The sequence below is a fragment of the Miniopterus natalensis genome, chromosome 6 (genome assembly GCF_054644295.1).
Source record: "Miniopterus natalensis isolate mMinNat1 chromosome 6, mMinNat1.hap1, whole genome shotgun sequence".
Classification (NCBI taxonomy): Eukaryota; Metazoa; Chordata; class Mammalia; order Chiroptera; family Miniopteridae; genus Miniopterus; species Miniopterus natalensis.
In genome coordinates, this window is record NC_142086.1 from 8,943,541 (window position 1) to 8,963,247 (window position 19,707).

The window sequence follows — 19,707 nt, forward strand, 5'->3', positions numbered from 1 at the left end:
TGCTTTCCTAAAGAGACACTGCACAGGAGCTTGCTCTCTGGAAGTCACTTGGGGCTCTAGTAGAGGGAAGGCAACTCAGGGCATATGGGAGTCATAAAGAGAAGACCTTTGTGGTGTGGCCCTGAAGAGAAATCTGGAGGGTCAGCTACTGAGGTCTCAGTTCTGAGTCAACATCCCACACCACCCTAAAGCACATTCTTCCCAGGGTCAGGTGCTCCTATTCTTACAGCACCAGCCTGGGGAGTCCACTAACCCAGTCCTCCAAATACTGATGAAACCACCTTGCCAACCTTGAATCTGGCAGAAAGGAATGTTGGCTGCACCAAACAGGGACCTTTGCTGATCTCTTTCTTTGGAGAAATTATTGGCAGACACTCAGACAGACATTGAACTGTGAGATTTTGGAATGGGGGTCAGTTTTCCCCTTTACCTGTAGGTTTGCTCAGCATCACCTTCAATGGGAACCTGTTCTGTTCTATCTTCCCAAGTCAAGGCCCTGGCCTGCTAAGCTAAGATCCACGGTGGGTTGGGGTAGGGAGTTGAGAATGCCACTCAGAACTTGGACCTTTAAGCACATCTCCCTCAGAGGGTCTGCTCTGGCACAGGTGGGTGCAGCTACACAGTTAAGGGGAGGTACAAAGCTCGCTCCCTTCCCACAAGCACAGCCAGAGCCACTCCAGCAAAGGACTGCCTTGATCTGCTTTTCAAAGTCCTGATGGTTTTGCCCTGCTGAGCTTGCTCCTGCAGTTGGAAGAGCTGGCTGCACCCAACCTGAACTGGTGGTACACTCCTCCTGGGGAGTTAGAGTTGAAAACTCTAGCAGAGACTGAGTGGTATGGCTCTGGAGTAAGGACTACATTCTCTCCATTGACCACACTGCCCCCAACAGGGGACCAACTAGCCTTGTCCTACCTACCCAGTTGCCCCACTCTACTGAGTTTGTACCATGTGAAAGGGGCAATGGGGTACAGCCAATTTGGGCCCACTCTACAGTCTTTCTTCAAAAGCCTCTAGAGGAAGTCCAGGCAACCTCAGGGGGTGGTGGAGTAGCTGACAGTTGGATACTCACCTCAGAGAGCCTTGAACCTTTTATTGATCTGTCCTCAGCTCAGAGCTGCAGGAAGCTGACCCTTGTACACAGCTTGAGCCCTCCCATGCACACCCAGGCCCAGCAGTCAATGACTAGTATGGTAGCTCCAGACAGGTAGCCCAAGGCCAGTTACACACAATGTCTGACATCAAAACTGCGCCAGAACCCTGTTCAAGTGCCCCACAACCAATCCAACCAGTGGTGGGCTTGGAACCTCACCAGAACTTGACCCAATTAGCTACACAAATAGCACAGTCAAAGGAAACTCTGGCAGGCACCAGAACATGCTGGGAACAGCTCGCCTTTGGGGGCAGCCCCTGAACAGTGACTCATACACAGTGAATGAGATCTATACTTATAGTCAGACAGCCTGAGGTTAACTCCACCCATAAATGGGCTAACAGCATTCAAGACTCAACTACAATAAGATGGGGCACAAAACCCACACAAGAAACATTTCTGGGGCACCTAGATCAAGTGATCTAGAAGATTGTGCCACTGAGACCCATAAGGCATCTGCATCCAAAAGCCCTGAAATCAAGCTTGGAAGTCATAGCAGATCTACTTAATATTCAGAGTAAAACACAAAAAGGCAGGCAAAATGGGGAGACAAAGAAATATGCCTTAAATGAAAAAATGAGAGAAATCCTCAGAAAAAATTTAAATAAAATGGAAACAATCAAGATACCAGAAGCAAAGTCTAAAAGAATGGTTGTAAGAATGCTCAAGGACTTAGGGAAAGAATGGATATCTCAGTGAGAACTTAAACAAAGGGATAGTAAGCATTTAAAAGCACATAAAAGCCATAAAAAAGAACTAGTGAGAAATGAAGAATACAATACCGGAAATGAAGAATATACTCGAAGGAATCAACAGCAGGTTAAATGAAGCAGAGGATCAAACCAGGGATTTAAAGGACAAGATAACAGTAAAGACCCAAGCAGAGCAACAAAAAGAGAAACGAATTTAAAACAATGAGTAAAGTCTATGGGACCTCTGGGACAATATCAAGAGTTACAACATCTACATCACAAGGATACCAGAAGGAGAAGAGAGTAAGCAAGGGATCAAGAATCTGTTTGAAGGAATAATGGCTGAAAACTTCCCTAACCTAATGAAGGAAAAAGTCACACCATTTCAGGAAGCACAGAGTCCCAATCAAGATGAACCCAAAGAGGCTCACACCAAGACACATCATAATTAAAATCACAAAGGTTAAAGACAAAGAGAGAATCTTAAAAGCAGCAAGAGAAAGACAGTTAGTTACATACAAGGGAACTTCTGTAAGGCTGTCAGATGATTTCTTAACAGAACACTTGAGGCCAGAAGGGATTGGCATAAAATATTCAAAGTGATGAAAAGCAAGGACCTACAGCCAACACTACTCCATCCAGCAAGGCTATCATTTAAAATTGAAGGTGAAATAAAGAGCTTCCCAGACCACAAAATGAAGCAAAAGGAATTCATTGCCAACAAACCAGTACTGAAAAAAAATTATTAAAAGGCCTTTTTTAAGAAGAAGAAAGAAGAAAAAATATATATAGTGAGGAACATAAGTATAAAGATCAAATAGCAATAAATAAGTACCTATCAATAATAACTTTAAATGTGAATGGATTAAATGCTTCAATCAAAAGACATAGGGTAGCTGAATGGATAAAAACCAAAACGACATGACAAATATGTATGCTGTGTACAAGGGACCTTCCTCAGAACAAAAGATTCACACAGACTGAAAGTGGAGTGACAGAAAAAATATTTCACTCAAGGGGAAACAAAAAGGAAAAGAAGCTGGGGTAGCAATGCTTATGCCACACAAAATTAACTATAAAACAGAGGCCATAAAAGAGACAAAAAAGGACATTACATAAAACTAAATGGATCAATCCAACAAGGAACACTTAAATATATAAGGAAAATCTTGGTGGACATTAAAGGAGAGATCAACAGCAAAACAGCCATAACTGGGTATTTGAACACCCCATTGACATCAACGGATAGATCTTCCAGGCAAAAAATCAGCAAGGCAATAGTGACCTTAAACAATACACTGGATTGAATCAATTTAATTGATATTTAGAGAACATTTCATCCCAAAGCAACAGAATATACATTCTTTTCAAGTGCACATGGAATATTCTCTAAGATAGACCACATGCTAGGATACAAAATAAGCCTTAATAGATTCAAGAAGACTGAAAGTGTATCAAGCATCTTCTCTGACCACAATGGTATGAAGCTAGAAATCAATGATAACAAAAAACCTCAAATACATTCAAACACATTGAGGTTAAATAATATGTTATTAAACAATTAATGGGTTAACAATGAGATCAAGGAAGAAAACAAAAGTTACCTGGAGACAAATGAAAATGAACACACAACAAACCAAAATCTATGGTGCACAGCGAAAGCAGCCCCGAGAAGAAAATTCATAGCATTACAGGCCTATCTCAAAAAGCAAGAAAAATATCAAATAAACAACCTAATCCTACATCTAAAAGAACTAGAAAAAGAACAACAAACAAAACCCAGAATAAGTAGAAGGAAAAAAAATAATAAAGATTAGAGCAGAAATAAATGACAGAGATTAAAAAAAGATACAAAAAAATCTATGAAACCAAGAGCTGGCTCTTTGAAAAGATAAACAGGATTGATGAACCTTTAACCAGACTTATTAAGGAAAAAAGAAAGAGGACCCAAATAATTAAAATCAGAAATGAAAGAGGGAAATTAACAACTGAGACTGAAAAAATACAAAGGATTGTAAGAAAGTATTATGAAAATATTCCGTAAGGCTGTCAACTTACAGAATATATGTGAACAAAATGGACAACCTGGGCATAGTGTATAAATTTCTAGAAAGAACCAGAAAATCTGAATAGACCAATTACAACTAATGAAATCGAAGCAGTAATAAAAAAAAAACTCCCAGCAAACAAAAATTGTGGCCCAGATGGCTTCACAGGTGAATTTTACCAACATTCAAAGAATTAACAACTATCTTTCTCAAATTAATCCAAAAAATTCTAGAGGAGGGAAGGCTTCCAATCTCATTTCATGAGGCCAGCATTATTCTAATTCCAAAACCAGATAAAGGCACTACAAAGAAAGAAAATTATTGGTCAATATCCATGATGAACATAGATGCTAAAATCCTCAACAAAATATTAATAAACTGGATCCAGCAATACATTAAAAAGATCATACACCATCATCAAATGCAATTTATTCCAGGGATGCAAGGTTGGTATAATATCCCAAATCAATAAATGAGATACATCACATAACGAAAATGATGGGTAAAAATCACATGATCATATCCGTAGATTCAGAGACAGCATTTGATACAATCCAGCATCCATTTATAATAAAAGCTATCATCAAAGTGGAAATAGAGGGATCATGCCTCAACATAATAAAGGCCATATATCACAAATCCACAGCCAACATTATACTCAATGGGCAAAAACTAAAAATGTTTCCCTTAAGAACAGGAATAAGACAGGGATGTCTGCTTTCACCACTCTTATTCAACATTGTACTGGAAGTCCTAGCCACAGTGATAAGACAGGAAGAAGTAAATTAATAAGGAAGAAGTAAAGCTGTCATTATTCACAGAAGACATGATACTGTATATAGAAAACACTAAAATACCCACCAACAAACTACTAGAACCAATAAATGAATCTGGTAAAGTACCCAGATACAAAATTAATATTCAGAAATCAATGGCATTTTTATATACCAATAATGAACTATGAGAGAAATTAAGAAAATTCCATTTACTATTGCAACAATAAAAATAAGGTACCTAGGAATAAATTTAACCAAGGATGTAAAAGACCTGCACTCAGAAATTTATGAGATACTAATGAAAGAAACTGAGGAATATACAAATAAGCAGAAGCATATACTATGTTCATAGATAGGATGAATTAGCATCATTAAAATGTTCCATACTACCCAAAGTCACCTATAGATTCAATGTACTTCCTATTAAAATACCAATGGCATAGCTCACAGATCTAGAACAAATATTACAAAAATTTATACGGAACCACAAAAGACCCTGAATAGCTGCAGAAATCTTGAGAAAGAAGAACAAAATTGGAGGGATCACATTACCTGATATCAAACTACTCCAAGGCCATAGTACTCAAAACAGAATGGTACTGGCATAAAAACAGGCATACAGATCAATGGAACAGAATAGAGAGCCCAGTAATATATCTACGCCTTTATGGTCAATTAGTATTTGACAAAAGAGGTAAGAATATACAGTAGGGTAAAGACAGTGTCTTCAATAAATGGTGTTGGGAAAACTGGACAGGATACATGCAAAAAAAAAAAAAAGAAGCTAGGTCACCACACACAAGAATAAACTCAAAATAGATAAAAGACTTAAATGTAAGTCAAAAACCATAAAAATTCTAGAAGAAAACATAAGCAGTAAAATTTCAGACATGTCTCAAGCAACACTTTTGCTGATATATCTTCTCGTGCAAGGGAAACAAAGGAAAAAATAAACAAATGAGACTGCATCAGACTAAGAAGATTTCGCACAGCAAAAAAAACCATCTAAAAAATGAAAAGTCAACCCATTGAAAGGGAGAACATGTTTGCAAATGATACATCTGATAAGGGGTTAATATCCAAAATATATAAAGTCCTTATACAACTACACAAGACCAAGAAAATAAATATCCAATTAAAAATGTGCAAAGTTTATGAATAGACAATTTTCCAAAGAGAACATACAGATGGACAATAGACATATGAAAGGATGCTCAGCATCACTAATTATCAGGGAGATGAAAATTAAAACCACAATGAGATACCACCTCAAGCCTTTCAGAATGGCTCCATCAACAAATCAAGAAACAACAAGTGCTGGCGAGGGTGTGGAGAAAGGGGAGCCTAGTGTGCTACTGGTGGGAATGCAGACTGGTGCAGCCACTGTGGAAAGCAGTATGGAGTTTCCTCAAAAAATTAAAAATGGAACTGCCATTTAACCCAGTGATTCCACTTCTGGGTATATATCCAAAGAAACCTGAAACACTAATTTGAAAGAATATATGCACCCCTGTGTTTATTGCAGTGTTATTTATAATAGTCAAGATCTGGAAACAGCACAAGTGCCCACTGGTAGATGAGTGGATAAAAAAGCTGTGGTACATTTACGCAGTGAAATACTAGGAGGCTGTAAAAAAGAAGGATCTCTTACCCTTTGAGACAACATGGATGGACCTGGAGAATAGTATGCTAAGTGAAATAAGCGAGTCAGAGAAAGACAAACACCATACGGTTTCACTTATATGTGGAATCTAATTAACAAAATAATTTAACAAACAAAATGGAAACAGAAACATAGAAACAGAACAGACTGAGAGAGGAGAGGAGGACTGGGAGGCTGGGTGCAAAAAAGGTGAAGGGATTAAGTTAAAATATATATATATATAAAGCTCATAGACAGAGACAACAGGATGGTGGTAGCCAGAGGGAAAGGGGTTGGGGGAGGTGTAAGGGGGCAAAGAAGGGATAAATGGGAGGAAAAGTCCTTTACTTTGGGCTAGGGGCTCAGGATGCAGTGTGCAGATGGTGTTTTGTTGAGTTTTACACTTAAAATCTGTATGGTTTTGTTAATCAATGTCACCCTAATAAACTAAAAAAGAAAAAAGAAAGTATGATGGATGTTTTCAGAGGCCCTGAGGATTTTAAAGCAAGCCTAAGGATGCAGTTAAACATGGCCAAGCCTCCGCTCGTGGATGTCTAATACCAGAGTGTTTTCTTGCCTGAGGAAATGAGCCATTGACTTTGCTTTAACACAATTGGGTTGGACTAGAATATTTCATAACTAAGGAAACTTAAATTGGTGGACAGTTAAATATGTCTATGTATTTAAAGTATTTTTAAAATTATCACAAGAGGCTCTTAGAATATTAGGGGTGTGTGTTCCCATTCAACTGCCCCAAGTCAGACTTCCGTGACCTGTCACTGGTATGAATGAAATGCTATCTGCCTGAGGTCCTTGTCTCTCTCCCTCTCTAATTCTCTATATAGGTAAGGTTTTCAAAGGGTAATAGGAAGAAAATATTAAAATTAAAGATATATATATATGAGCTCTCCTTTTCACTTTTCTATTTTGTGTTCATCTCTTGAAATGTATAAAATGCATTAATACAGTATTACAAATATATAACCTATAATCACATATCAATGGAGGTAGGGTTCTAACACTTTTAGCTGATGGAGAGATGCAATAGAAAAAACTAGGAGACTCTGCTTTAGGCCATTTCTTCTCAAACTTTAATGTGCATGTGACCTGGGAATCTTATTAAAATGCACATTAAGCCTGGCTGGTGTGGCTCAGAGGTTGAGCATGGACCGATGGTCCAAGAAATTGTGGTTTGATTCCCTGTCAGGGCACATGCCCGGGTTGAGGGCTCGATCCCCAGTCGGGGGCGTGCAGGAGGCAGTTGATCCATGACTCTCTCATCATTGATGTTTCTATCTCTCTCCTCTTCCCTTCCTCTCTCTGAAATCAATAAAGATGTCTTTTTTTAAAATGCACATTAAGCAAAACAAACAAACCAAAAATAACAGACACAGACAGCAGCCTGGTGACTGATAGACAGAAAGGGGGGTGGGGGAAGGTAGAAGAGATTATAGAGGGGATAAGTGGTGATGGAAGGAAACTTGACCTGGGGTGGTGAACACACAATATAATATAGAGATTATGTGTTATAGAATTGTACCCTTGAAACCTATATAATTTTATTGATCAATATCACCCCACTAAATTCAATAAAAATTTTTTTAGCCCAGCTGGCATGGCTCAGTGGTTGAGCATCGGCCTATGATCCAGGAGATCGAGGTTCGATTCCCAGTCAGGGCACATGCCAGGGTTTTGGGCTCAATCCCCAGTGGGGGTGTGCAGGAGGCAGCCCATCAATGACTCTCATCATTGATGTTTCTACCTCTCTTTCCCTCTCCCTTCCTCTCTCTGAAATCAATAAAGACATAGTTAAAAAAATTTTTTTTAAATGCAGATTATGATGTACTAGGTCTGTGAAGCCTAAAATTCTGCATTTCTAACAAATGTACAAGCGATACTGCTGCTGCTGATGCATGGACCACACTTGCAGCACAAGTGCTTAGGTGACTGTCAGAGCTGCTCCTGAAATATGCATTGATTCCTATCCTTCCCTAGCTCAGTGCCCCTCGTGCCTGTAGTAGGATGGTTTTCAACAGAATTTTGTGCTCCAGGGGTATTTGGCAATGCTTGGAGACACTTTTAGTTGTCACAACTTGGGCGAAGGTGCTACTGGCATCTATGGGATGGAGGCCAGAGATACTGCTAAACATCCTACAATGCACACGTCGGCTCCACACAGCAAAGTTATCTGGCCCAAAATGGCAATAGAGGCAAGCTCGAGAAGCCCTCACTTAGATCAAGGCTACATTCTCAACAGGGTATTCAAGGCCTTCCACAATTCTGTTGGCTTTTTCTTCCCAGGTGCTGTGTGACTTAGCTCACATCTCCCTCCTTTTCTGCTAGAGAGAGCCTTATGCATCCTTAAATACTCAGTGTCTCCCCCTTCATGAAACCTGTCTTGACCTTCAAACAGGAATTTAAAAGACAGCCCTGTGTTTCTGTTTCTGTTACAGCATTTCTCCGAGTCAGCCTTGAATTGTAGCAATTCACAATCTGCAGCCCCCACACGGGTCGGCTGGAGGAGACGGTGCGTTTTCTGGGCCTGTGTATCTCATTAGGGCCGAGGACAGTGCTGTGTGCCCTCTGTGATACCTATTAAGATGATAATTAGAATGGATGTAGTTCTTAAATTAATTTTAAGTTTACATATATTTCTTGTAGGGGGAAAACTAAGAAACTGGAAATGATCATATTTGGATCTGCCTTAGTTAAAGATCCCTTACCTAGTCATCTCCCTGAGCTTCCTAATGACGCAATTAAGTAAGATTGTGATCGAGATTGTTTATGTGCTTTCTGTTTGAATAACTGTCTTACTGCTGTGATTCTAGATGGGGAGGGTCATAAACAGAATCAGTCTTGTCACAATCAACCCGTAAGAGACTTTTGGTTGACAAGCAAGGGGATTTTAAAAGCTCTGCCTGTGAAGGTCAATTGATGATGGTGGGGGGAGGGGGGGGAGTGCGTAGGGCTAGTGCTCTCCCTTTCGCCTCAAACCCCACCTGTCCCCATGTTCATGCAGGTGAAAGGTTTGGAAAAGTGTTTAGAAATGGCAGCTGATGTTGTCGGTTGCCCATTGCCTGCGTGGCTACAGAGGCATAAGAATTTGCCCTGCACCTAAGACCGTGGTGTACAGCCCACAGCCAGGTCCAGCCCATTCACTGCCTTTTTCTATGGCCTACGAGCAAAGAAGGATTTTTAAAGTTTTAAATGATTGAAAAAATATTTGAAAAGGAAAATATTTCCTGGCATGTGAAACTGATATGAAATACAAATTTCAGTGTTCATAAATGACATTGTGTTGGCTCACAGCCACCTCTATTTGTTTGCCTCTAGCCTACAGGGGCTTTTGTGCTACGAGGGCAGAGGGCGGGAGAGTTTACGGCAGAGATGGGACGGTGCCTCTGGCCCCGCAGCTGCCTCCAGCCTAAATTCTGAACTATCTGGCCCTTTATGGAAAACATTTGTGGCCCCCTGGCCCCTGTGCTATACACCCAGCTCTGTGTGACCATGCTCTCTGAACTGTGCTGAGCTTGACCAATGTGGGCCTTCGTCCGTTCCCTTTGTGGGAAACAGCCTGTAGGCTATGGTAGGGTGTCAGTTGGTGGACATTACCGTGCATTTGGTTGCTGAGGCTAAAAATCTCATCATTCTTGTCTACTTGGTTCGGTTCTAGAGAATAGGTATTGATATTTTCTTCCAAGTACCACGATTCATTCTCATCAAAAATCGTAAAGAGGAGAACACGGTGAACTATGCTGGCTTTAGTGTCTTTGCGACATACTATCAAAGGGCCCACCAGGCCGCTGTTAAGATCCTGAGGAAACAAAGCAAGATTATTAACTGTGCCCACAACGAAAAATTTCCCCCAACCAATAAAAAGAGTGGAACCAAGTTTCAGTTTTAGTGAGGTCAGATCCTGAATTTTTAATTATTAGGATTCTAAGCCTGAGAGTATGGAACAAAACGTGCTAAATCCTTGATTAAAGGAAAATTGTCATCTCACTCACTGACGTTTAAAGAGAACAAACTCCTGCCCAGCTGGCGTGGCTCAGTGGTTGAGCATCGGCCTGGGATCCAGGAGATCACGGTTCAATTCCCAGTCAGGGCGCATGCCTGGGTTGCGGGCTCCATCCCCAGCCTCCAGCCGGGGGCATGCAGGAGGCAGGTGATGAATGACTCTCTCCTCATTGATGTTTCTATTTCTCTCTCCCTCTCCCTTCCTCTCTCTAAAATCAATAAAGACATATCTAAAAATAAACAAAGAGAACAAACTCCTGAAAGGAATTTTAGACACATTCCTTGATGGGTTTAGCTCTATTTTTGACAACTTAATTAAAAAACAGAACTTTGGTTTTAATTAGAATTCCCTGGCGTTGGAGTTGGTTGGCAGAAATATCTAAGGTCTCAGATCCTTTCTCCTGCCTCTGTCCCCACAGCCACCTCCAGCTGGGAGCCTTGGTTTGTTTATGTTCATTTTGTTTTGGGGTTGAATGTCTGAGTAGATTTTTGTTCCAGGCAGAAAGCGGCAAAAATAACTAAAAGTTCAAAGAGGGAACTCTTTTTTTAAAATAAAATAAACTGTAACTCCCGAGTTGAGGGATTTTAAAAAATATGTAACGTGTACATATTTATTTCTCATTAACCATAGAATTTTAAAACTCTATACTTTGTTTTCTGTTACTCAGATCTGACTCAATGAAACAAAGAGGAGGATATCACAGTGACATTTTGAAAAGTGTCATAAATCTAAGTAATTATAATGTAATAATTTATTCTTGAAAAATGCAAGCCTATGTAGGATTAAAAGCTAGCAGCATTTAGGTTACTTAATAGGAAGTTTACATAGAACCCAGATTTTTTAAAAACAGAACATAAACTCATTCTTCCTTCCATTATAATTCCCAAGAGGAGACAGGATAGAAACTGAGATTTGATTTGAAGTTTACCTTAACTAGATTCACAGTAGAATAGTAAAACCAAGGTATGCATTCAAAGTTATCCGAGGCAGGACCAGTTCTTTCAGGAATCTGCCAAGTGTACGTTCGGATCTCTCCTAAAATAGATACGATGTATTAGTATAGAATCTTCTGGATCCCACTTCTTTATGGAGAACCAGATGATGAGCAGCCGCAAAAGCTACGCGAATGATTGGCAGCAGAGTCCTTGTGGGTTTTTCACTCCCGCTCCGCTGCTCCAGTCTTTGTGATCTTAGTCAGCATGTTTACAGTTCTGAGCTCCTGTTTCCTCACGCACACAAAATGGGAATTTAGAAGTTAGACTAGATGATGCAAATGAAGCCCTTGAGGTTGCACTGGACCCCTGGGCAAGTTCAATGTCTCTATCAATGTTGTCAGGGTTACTGTTATCAAAACCTTAGAGTGATTCTGCCATTAACAAATGTCAGTTATTAATTATCTAATTCATTCATTCAACAAACATCGATTGTGGTGACAATAACTCAGGCTTTAAATGTGACAGACTTGTTTTGAATCCCAGCTCTCAGCCTTCCAATTTGTGGGTTACATATGCTTCCTTTCCGCCCCAAAGCTGTTTGAATTACCCCTGCACAATCTGAACCTTGACTCTTGCAGGCAAGATTTTTTGATGCCCCACCCCCACCCCACCCCACCCCACCCCACCCTCCCCTCCCTCTCCCACTTCTAGAGGCTTAAATGAACTTTCCCAAGCACCTGTGGCATCGTGTTAATGCTCCACTAGCCAGCCCTGTCCCTAGGCCCCGCTCGGAGTCTTCAGCAATCCGCTTACTGCTTACCCTCCCTCCAGCACACCGCACTGGCCCGGCGGGGGCCCAGCAGGCACTAGAAGCGTTTGTGGAATACAGGGAACGTGCTCTCTCCCTGACTGATGAGCAGAGTGCCCACTTGCAAACACCCTTGGAGGCCATTCGTGTTGGAACCACCATAGGACTGTTTGTTTTTAAAATCAAAAGGGAATGGTTCAACCACCATCAAAGTCTCCCTTCATTCCCTCTGCCCCATAAAGCTTTCCTTTTTAAATTTGGCTCTTTCCTTGATACATTTAATTTCTAGAACTTCTTCTTTTTGTGGGGAACTATGGGGAACATTCTGGATACCCCTCTGAGATCCCTCTTTGGCAACGAAGGGCTGGCTCCAATGGCTGTCAACCCACACTGCGCAAACCTGCGTCCAATGACTGCTGCAGGGGAGGCAGGATAGAAAGAAGTTTGGGGAAAATCCTGATAAGTGAAGTGAGAAAGTAGGAGCCGACCTCACAGGTCAGTAAACCACTAGGCTCTCGGACCGGAATCCCCCACCTCTGCCCTAGAGGAGAGATTGTAGACACTGGAAGGTTTTGCTCATGGTGCCCCCTTCTGGAAGCAAACTCAACTTGTCAAACGACTCCTCTCCCAAGTTCTTTAGGCCCTTCTTCCTGGTCCAAGTCCACTGGTCTTTCTCACCTGGAATTACACCCATATTTAAGAAAGAACATCAGCCCCATCGCCATATATAAAAGCTTTTGGGCTTTTCTTTCTCCCAAAGCAGTTACCTGGCTGTGTTGGAACAACAGTGGAATCCTCTGTTCTTACTCCATGAGCATAAATAGAATATGGTCTTGAGGCTTTATTTTTAAAGATAATTCGGATTTGCTCACCAGGAGTGGCAAATATTAAAGGACCTAGGAAATATAAAAACAGAAATGTGTCAATAACTTTACTTATTTTAAATGATGAGTCATGTGTCCTCTTAAGTATTTACAAAGTGACTTATTCATACCCCTTTCCCTAACATGCACCAAAAGAGACACAAACACATTTAACAAGTGGATCATGGCTGATTTATAGAACATGACGTTTGCCTGGAAAATTTAAGTCATCTAGAATTTTTACAAGCTCCATCTCTAAAAAAACCTACTTGGACGAGCATCAGTTGATGCGTACAAAAACACACAATTTAGGAGTGGTGCGCTTTATTTTCTTTCTTGACCAACCTCATCATTTAAGCCTTCAATTCGTTTCCCCCTTCACCCTAGTGGAAATTTGGGAAGAGCTGCAAAGTCTTTTTATGGCCCAGGGTAATTGTCTCTCTCACAGACCGAAGACCCCTTTACTTCACTCTTTCTCTCTTCCATCCCATGCGAAGCACTGAAGGTATAACATTTGCTATAAATCTTTCTATTTGAAAGCAGATTGGATTGGTGGCTCAAAAAATTCTGAAACAGAGATGATTTTGAGATGAACTAAGCAGTAAGAACTCTGCTCAAACTTGTGCTATAATTACTAAAACCAGAGCCCTGAAGAGACCTGGAGAACACTGGCTATAGAGGACACTTGAGCCCCGTGGCAATTGTACCTTCCCAAACACTGTGCTTGTTTTTCCTTTTCTAGAAAGTGTTTTCTTTCTTTTTTTGTATAAATAATAATGGGATCTAGAGGGTCATTTTGTGTTATTTATCTTGTTGCGTTTGGCCAGAATCCTAGAGAAAACAGACATCCTGCTGTCAGCAAAGATAGGGAGCCACCTCAGAGCAGTGGGAACTGGAGAGCACAGACCTCGCTCCGGGGGTAAAAAAGGGACACACTTAAGAGGGGCCAAGAACAATAACCATTCCCGTCCGTAGATGGGACCCATCTTCTCAGGGTCCCATGCCAAAAAACGCCCTTTGACAGATACATAGATAGCAGGACCCAAAAGGACTGGGCACATGGAAATGCCATGTGACTTACGAACACGTTACATGTGGGTGCTCAGGGGTGACTTGCAGGTTGCCTCACTGACCTGCCAAAGGTGGAAGAAAGGGCGATACTTTCCGCACCCTTGGACAGAGATGAAATTCAATCTTCACACTTAAGTGTTTAAACTAAACACAAATTTAAACAAAGAAGCCCCCTCTTCGCTATAGAATTTCTGGGCTTCATTTTAATTTCAGTGCAATTATCCCTAAATGCTATTTCTAAGGTCCCTCCCAGATCCAGAATTCTTGGATTCTGGGTGCAAAAAGCCAGGTAATGTGAAACTGGCCATAGTAATTTTCGACGGTCTCTTTATTTTCCATTAAACACTACTCGAATCACTCTTTTTCCCGTAAAACAAATTCGAGTTAGAGTTACAGCATTGTCCTCTGCCCAGAGGAAGTTGGCAGTGTCCCCGCGCGCCCCGCCCCCTAGCGGCGGAGGGCAAGAAGCACCCCGGGCGACCCTGCGCCAGTACCCAGTATGTCCAGGTGCTTCTCATCCTCCTGCCGTTCTCTTTGCTTTGTGAACGTGACATCTTCGTATTCACGGTAAAGGACTTTCTTATACTTGGACCCCAGAAATGTCCCAACGTTATCCAAATATATGTCTGTTGCACTTTGAGAAAATGAAAACAAAAGCAAAAAACACAAAATCAGCTACTTTAACAATTAAATTAGATACATTCTCATATGGAAGAACTTCTTGTTGAAATGCAATTTATTAATATCTACAAACTATTTTACCTTGGAAAGTAATTCTTTTTTTCAAAAAAAATATATCTTTTATTGATTTCAGAGAGAGGAAGGGAGAGGGAGAGAGAGAGAGAAACATCAATGGTGAGAGAGTCATTGATCGGCTGCCTCCTGCGCGCCCCCCACTGGGCATCGAGCCCACAGCCCGGGCCTGTGCCCTGACCGGGAGTCGAACCATGATCTCCTGGGTCCTAGGTCGATGCTCAGCCACCGAGCCACGCCCGGCCGGGCAATTCTTTTTTAAAACTATATTCATTCTGGTAAGATTGTTGGATATTTATTCCATACTTTAAAACATGTTTTCAGAATAAAATTTTAGTTTTGATAACTGAATAAGTAGTAAAAGAGAAAATTGTAGAAAGAAATCAAAATTTACTAAAAGAAAAATGAGTGTCTTTCATTTGAGTTTCCCAGAAGAGCAGATGGAGATGGAGATGAATGACGGCAAAAGGAAAGTCTGACTGATCCCAGATGTTACGTGGAGCCGAAGCTACGCTCCTTGTTGCTCAAAGTGGTGCGCCGGGCGGTAACACACCCAGAAGGTAAAGAGGAAGCAAGCGTGGAGGAGGCAGGAGGAAACAGTGCGCAGAGGCAGGCACGTGCCTATTTAGAAGGACCTGAAGCCATCTGCAGTTTAAGGTACCATACACATTTTGAGGTTATTTGTAATCAAATGTGTCCTAAACACACACGCCGTGCACATACCATACACACATACCATCACATACGTGCATAGGACACACACATGCCATAGCAAACACACAAAATGACACCACACACACTGAAAGGAAAGGGGGGTCCACGGGGTGAACCCCCCGGTGAGAGGCTGGAGCCATGGCCATACTTCTCTTTCCTCTGCAGACGGTGCAGCTCCCTCTCCCACCGCCTGCTGGGGGAGTAGTCCCACACCACCTCCTCAGCTGCGATGTAAACAGTCCTCTCCTCTGGGTACTGCTTTTGCTCAGGGTACTGCTTTTGCTCAGGGTACTGCTTTTGCTCAGGGTACTGCTTTGGCTCCGAACACTGCCTCACTTCGTATTTATGTTTCATGCCTCCTAGATAGTGCTGCGAGGTCAGACAAACCACGTCAAAGTTTCCTAAAGGTGGGTAAGAAAAGAACTCATCAAGCTTTGCATTCAGGCTTCTTTTCTCTCTGTGAGGTTATCTGTAGGATACAAACCCCCAAAGAAATTCAGTTAGATAGTTCATTCATTCTTTCACTAATTTGATGAATATTTATTATCTTCTTTATGCCAGGCATATTTCAAGGCACTTCAGAAACATCAATAAACAAAACAGTTAAAAGTCCTTGCCCTTACAGCTTATATGGCAAGGTCTTGTAGAGAGAGACAACAAGCATAGTATAACTTTTATGTATGTTGGAAGGGAATAAATGCTATACATTAAAGAAAATAGTATAACAGTGTATGGAAGACTGAGGATTCTGGGGGTGGGGGCAGAGGAGCTCGAAGGAGCAATGGACAATCAGGGTAGGCCTTGATGGGAGGGTGGCATTTGGGCAAAGACTCATGAAAGGCAAATGGTGGATCTCGGGGAAACAGGTAGCAAACTCCCCCAAGCCGAGGGCCTACTTGGTGTGGTTGAGGACCATCTAAAAGCCTGTGTGCCTGGAGTGGAGGGAGCTAGGGCGAGAGTACCAGGAGACAAGATTGGTGGGGAATGGAAGGCTGGGTCCCATGGGCCCTTGAGTGCCACTGAAAAGTCTGTAGCCTTTATTTAGTGACACGGGGAGCCACTGTGGAATTCTGAATTGATGAGTGACATACGGGCATGCTGGCAGCTGTGCTGAGACTAGACTGGGCAAGGTGGAAGGAAAGAGACGTGTTAGGAGGCTATTAAAATCATCCACAAGAGATGATGGTGGCTTAGATGAGAGAGGAAGCAGTGGAGGGAGTGAAAGGAAGTTGAAGGGATTCAGCCAAATATATTAAAACCCCAAAGAACAACCATGGCCAAAACAAATCACCACACCAAAGAAGTCCATCCTGGTTCAGACCAGCGAATTCCACCTGAATTGTGGTTGTCTGTTATATTGGTAAGTTTTATGCCCATTGCTTTGTGACCCTGCTTAATATTACCTTCATAGCAGTAAGTCTCTTTCAGCTCTTTACATATTTCTAGTATCATTATTAATTTTTATGGAGGGTCATATTCAAGAAGACTGTCAAGGCAGAAACACCGTCAGATTCAGAGGGTTTGAGAAAGAGAATTTGTTTAGAATGAAATGATTCTCATATAGCACAGTGCTTGACAGGTAGTTGGTATCTCCACATGTTTCCTAGGGCTGATACTGTTTAAGAAAGAAAATAAAGGGCAGGCATATATATATATTTTTTTAGTTCAGGGGAAAGGAGAGTAAGAGCGGGGCTGGCCTGGCAATAACTTCCTTGCCACCGAGTGAGTATCTGCAGTAGAGAGGAGAACGTGTTGGAGAAAGATTCCCTCCCCTCCCAATTGCTCTTAATCACAGATTTTGTTTGTTTGAAAAGTAAAATGAAAAGTTTTGGAATGTAGAAAATGTAGTCAAATTAATCTGTGGTATCACCAAGAGTTAAGATACCAACCCACGGTATTTACAGAGTAACTAGTTTATTGCAAAGACAGTATTTGATTGGTGCCAGTAGCTTTTGACCAAGAGAGATGAATTTTGTGTGTGTGTGTGAAGTTGGATTTGCAGGATAAAAGACACTAACATTTTCTTTAAAGTCCAAGATATTCCAGGCGCTTTACTACATCTTTATTACTTGTATCTCATGGGATCTGATCGTTGCCTATTCCTTTTTGTAAATTGTAAATCATTACAATACTTATTTCACAAATGAGGGTGTTAGGTTTAGAGTGGAAATTTGGCGCCTCTGATCCTCACAACAATTCTCTGATATAAGATGTATTTTAAAAAAATATTTGCCGGCAACAATCAACCTCATTGAAGTCAAAACCTCGGCCTTGAGAGCAAAGCTAGGAAGGAGAGATATAAGGAGAGGGAGGAAGAGAGAAGAGGGTGAGGTAGAAGCAGAAGGAAGGCCTGGGAAACAAATGGACAGGAGAGAAAGAAATGCAGCAGATAGTGGGAAGGAAACAAGGCCAAATTCTTCAAAACACCTTCATTGCTTTTGGGGACTGTGCGTTGATTTAAAGCCTGGAGCCCAGAAAGAAAAAACTGGGAGAGGCTGAGAAGATTGTTTGGGTGCAGGAAGATGACATACTAGTGCTCCTATAAATTAAATGGAAAAGGGCAACAATTTTCCAAGCACTATTTGTACAAATTCCTCTTTTTCAGTACAAACAGAATGACACTGTTTTCCACACTTTAAACATGTTTCTGGCTGAAGGAGAAGATTCACTACTTACCTGTGGAATCGGGTGTCATTAAAAGTGTCTTGGAAGTGTGAGGGACCAGGGCAACAGTGTCCCCCCTTTCTCCTGTGGAAGTGAAGGTATTTCCTGAAAAATATATTCCATGTAAGTCTTTCTGTGATCCCACGCTAAGAACATGCCACGCAACGTTGTCTCCTAAGCACATATCCAGTCCTGGCAGATTTCCATACATGTATCCATTTATGGCTGCAAGACATTTGAGACAAAGTCAAGAGTATTGAATTTACTGACATCTTTTGAAACTCAACAGAGCTAATCATAAAGCAGTTCATTCATGTAAGAATCTCAAGATGATCCAAGTTAATGCTTTCCTTTTAGATTTTAGAAAACTGAGGCCAGAAGAGCAGTTACTTTCCAGTGTCATTAAGCTAATGAATGGAACTGTTAAGCCCAGAATCCAAGTCTCTAGACAAATGCTGTTTCTACTACATCTTAGACTCTTCAAAAACCACCAACCAACCAACTCAGCAAACACCCCACCCACCCAGCCGCTCCACTAATTTGTCAATAGAGAAATACGTGACTTTTCTGTCTTACATATAATAATAGCTAAACAATATATTGTAAATATTTGGTAAATTGAATTTAACAGTATCACCCTGGAGGAGATATCTTTATTGGGAAATTATATTTAAAGGTAACATGAAACATATTAGCCAAACATTGGGGGGTGATATGTACATTTCTTTTAAACAATCTGCAACTCTTTAGGCATAATCAAATTAAACAGCTGCTTAATACATCTATCATGTAAATGAAATGTTTTCTTACAGTACATCATGTTAGATTCCAGGAAATCCCTATCCTCTGTATCCACCTTCTCAGGGTCTGTAGTAAATGTTCTAATATTTTCGTCCAGTAGATGACTTTCATTTTCATCAAATACTGTGGCAAGTAGGTAAAACTCTTTGTCTATTCCCTTCTGTGAATGAAAATAGAAAAAAGAATGTAGAGATGGTCCTCATTCAAAGTCTAGTCAAATGGCTGAGCTGCATACAAGGTTTCCTTTGCAAGGAGATTTCTGTACTCCCCGACATTGTCATCAACTGACTTCCCCACTTACAGACATTTTATATAAAGGCATGAATCCCAGTGAACAGATTTATCACAGAACTAAGGAGCTGGAAGACATCTCTACAGCTGTTTTCATATAAAGCTCTTACTCTAAGGATCTCTACGTCTGAAACTTCATAAAATGAAACCTTATAATCAGATAGTCACAGATAGTGGCTTTTCATAGGCTGCTTTGTAGAAAGTAAGTTCAATAAAATGGTTTTAATTCTAGAAAGTCTGCATTTTTAGGGTTTATGAAGAAATGAAATATGTATAACTATTTCTATTTGGAATAAAATATAAAAATTAGATGTATGTAAGAATTATGAGACTTCTATATGACTTTATATAAATTAATATAAATATATAGTAACATTTAAAAATAAAATATACATTCAATCATACATATAATTATGTTAGGGAACTTATAAGGACTTATTACACGTAAACTATAAATGCAGAAAAGAACTTGGATATTAGT

The 19,707-nt window shown here is 40.8% G+C and overlaps 1 protein-coding gene across 1 annotated transcript in view; it reads right to left on the reverse strand.

Annotated features, from left to right (window-relative positions):
* Positions 1 to 19,707, reverse strand: part of LOC107544066 (ceruloplasmin-like) — a 35,381-nt gene that overhangs the window by 5,503 nt on the left and 10,171 nt on the right. Inside the window, exons 10-16 of the mRNA XM_087817853.1 lie at positions 18,945 to 19,095; positions 18,147 to 18,359; positions 15,619 to 15,871; positions 14,498 to 14,637; positions 12,837 to 12,965; positions 11,255 to 11,361; positions 9,921 to 10,122 (exon numbers count right to left, since the gene is read on the reverse strand). Of these exons, the coding sequence (XP_087673979.1) occupies positions 9,921 to 10,122; positions 11,255 to 11,361; positions 12,837 to 12,965; positions 14,498 to 14,637; positions 15,619 to 15,871; positions 18,147 to 18,359; positions 18,945 to 19,095 (1,195 nt within the window). The remainder of the gene's footprint in view (positions 1 to 9,920; positions 10,123 to 11,254; positions 11,362 to 12,836; positions 12,966 to 14,497; positions 14,638 to 15,618; positions 15,872 to 18,146; positions 18,360 to 18,944; positions 19,096 to 19,707) is intronic.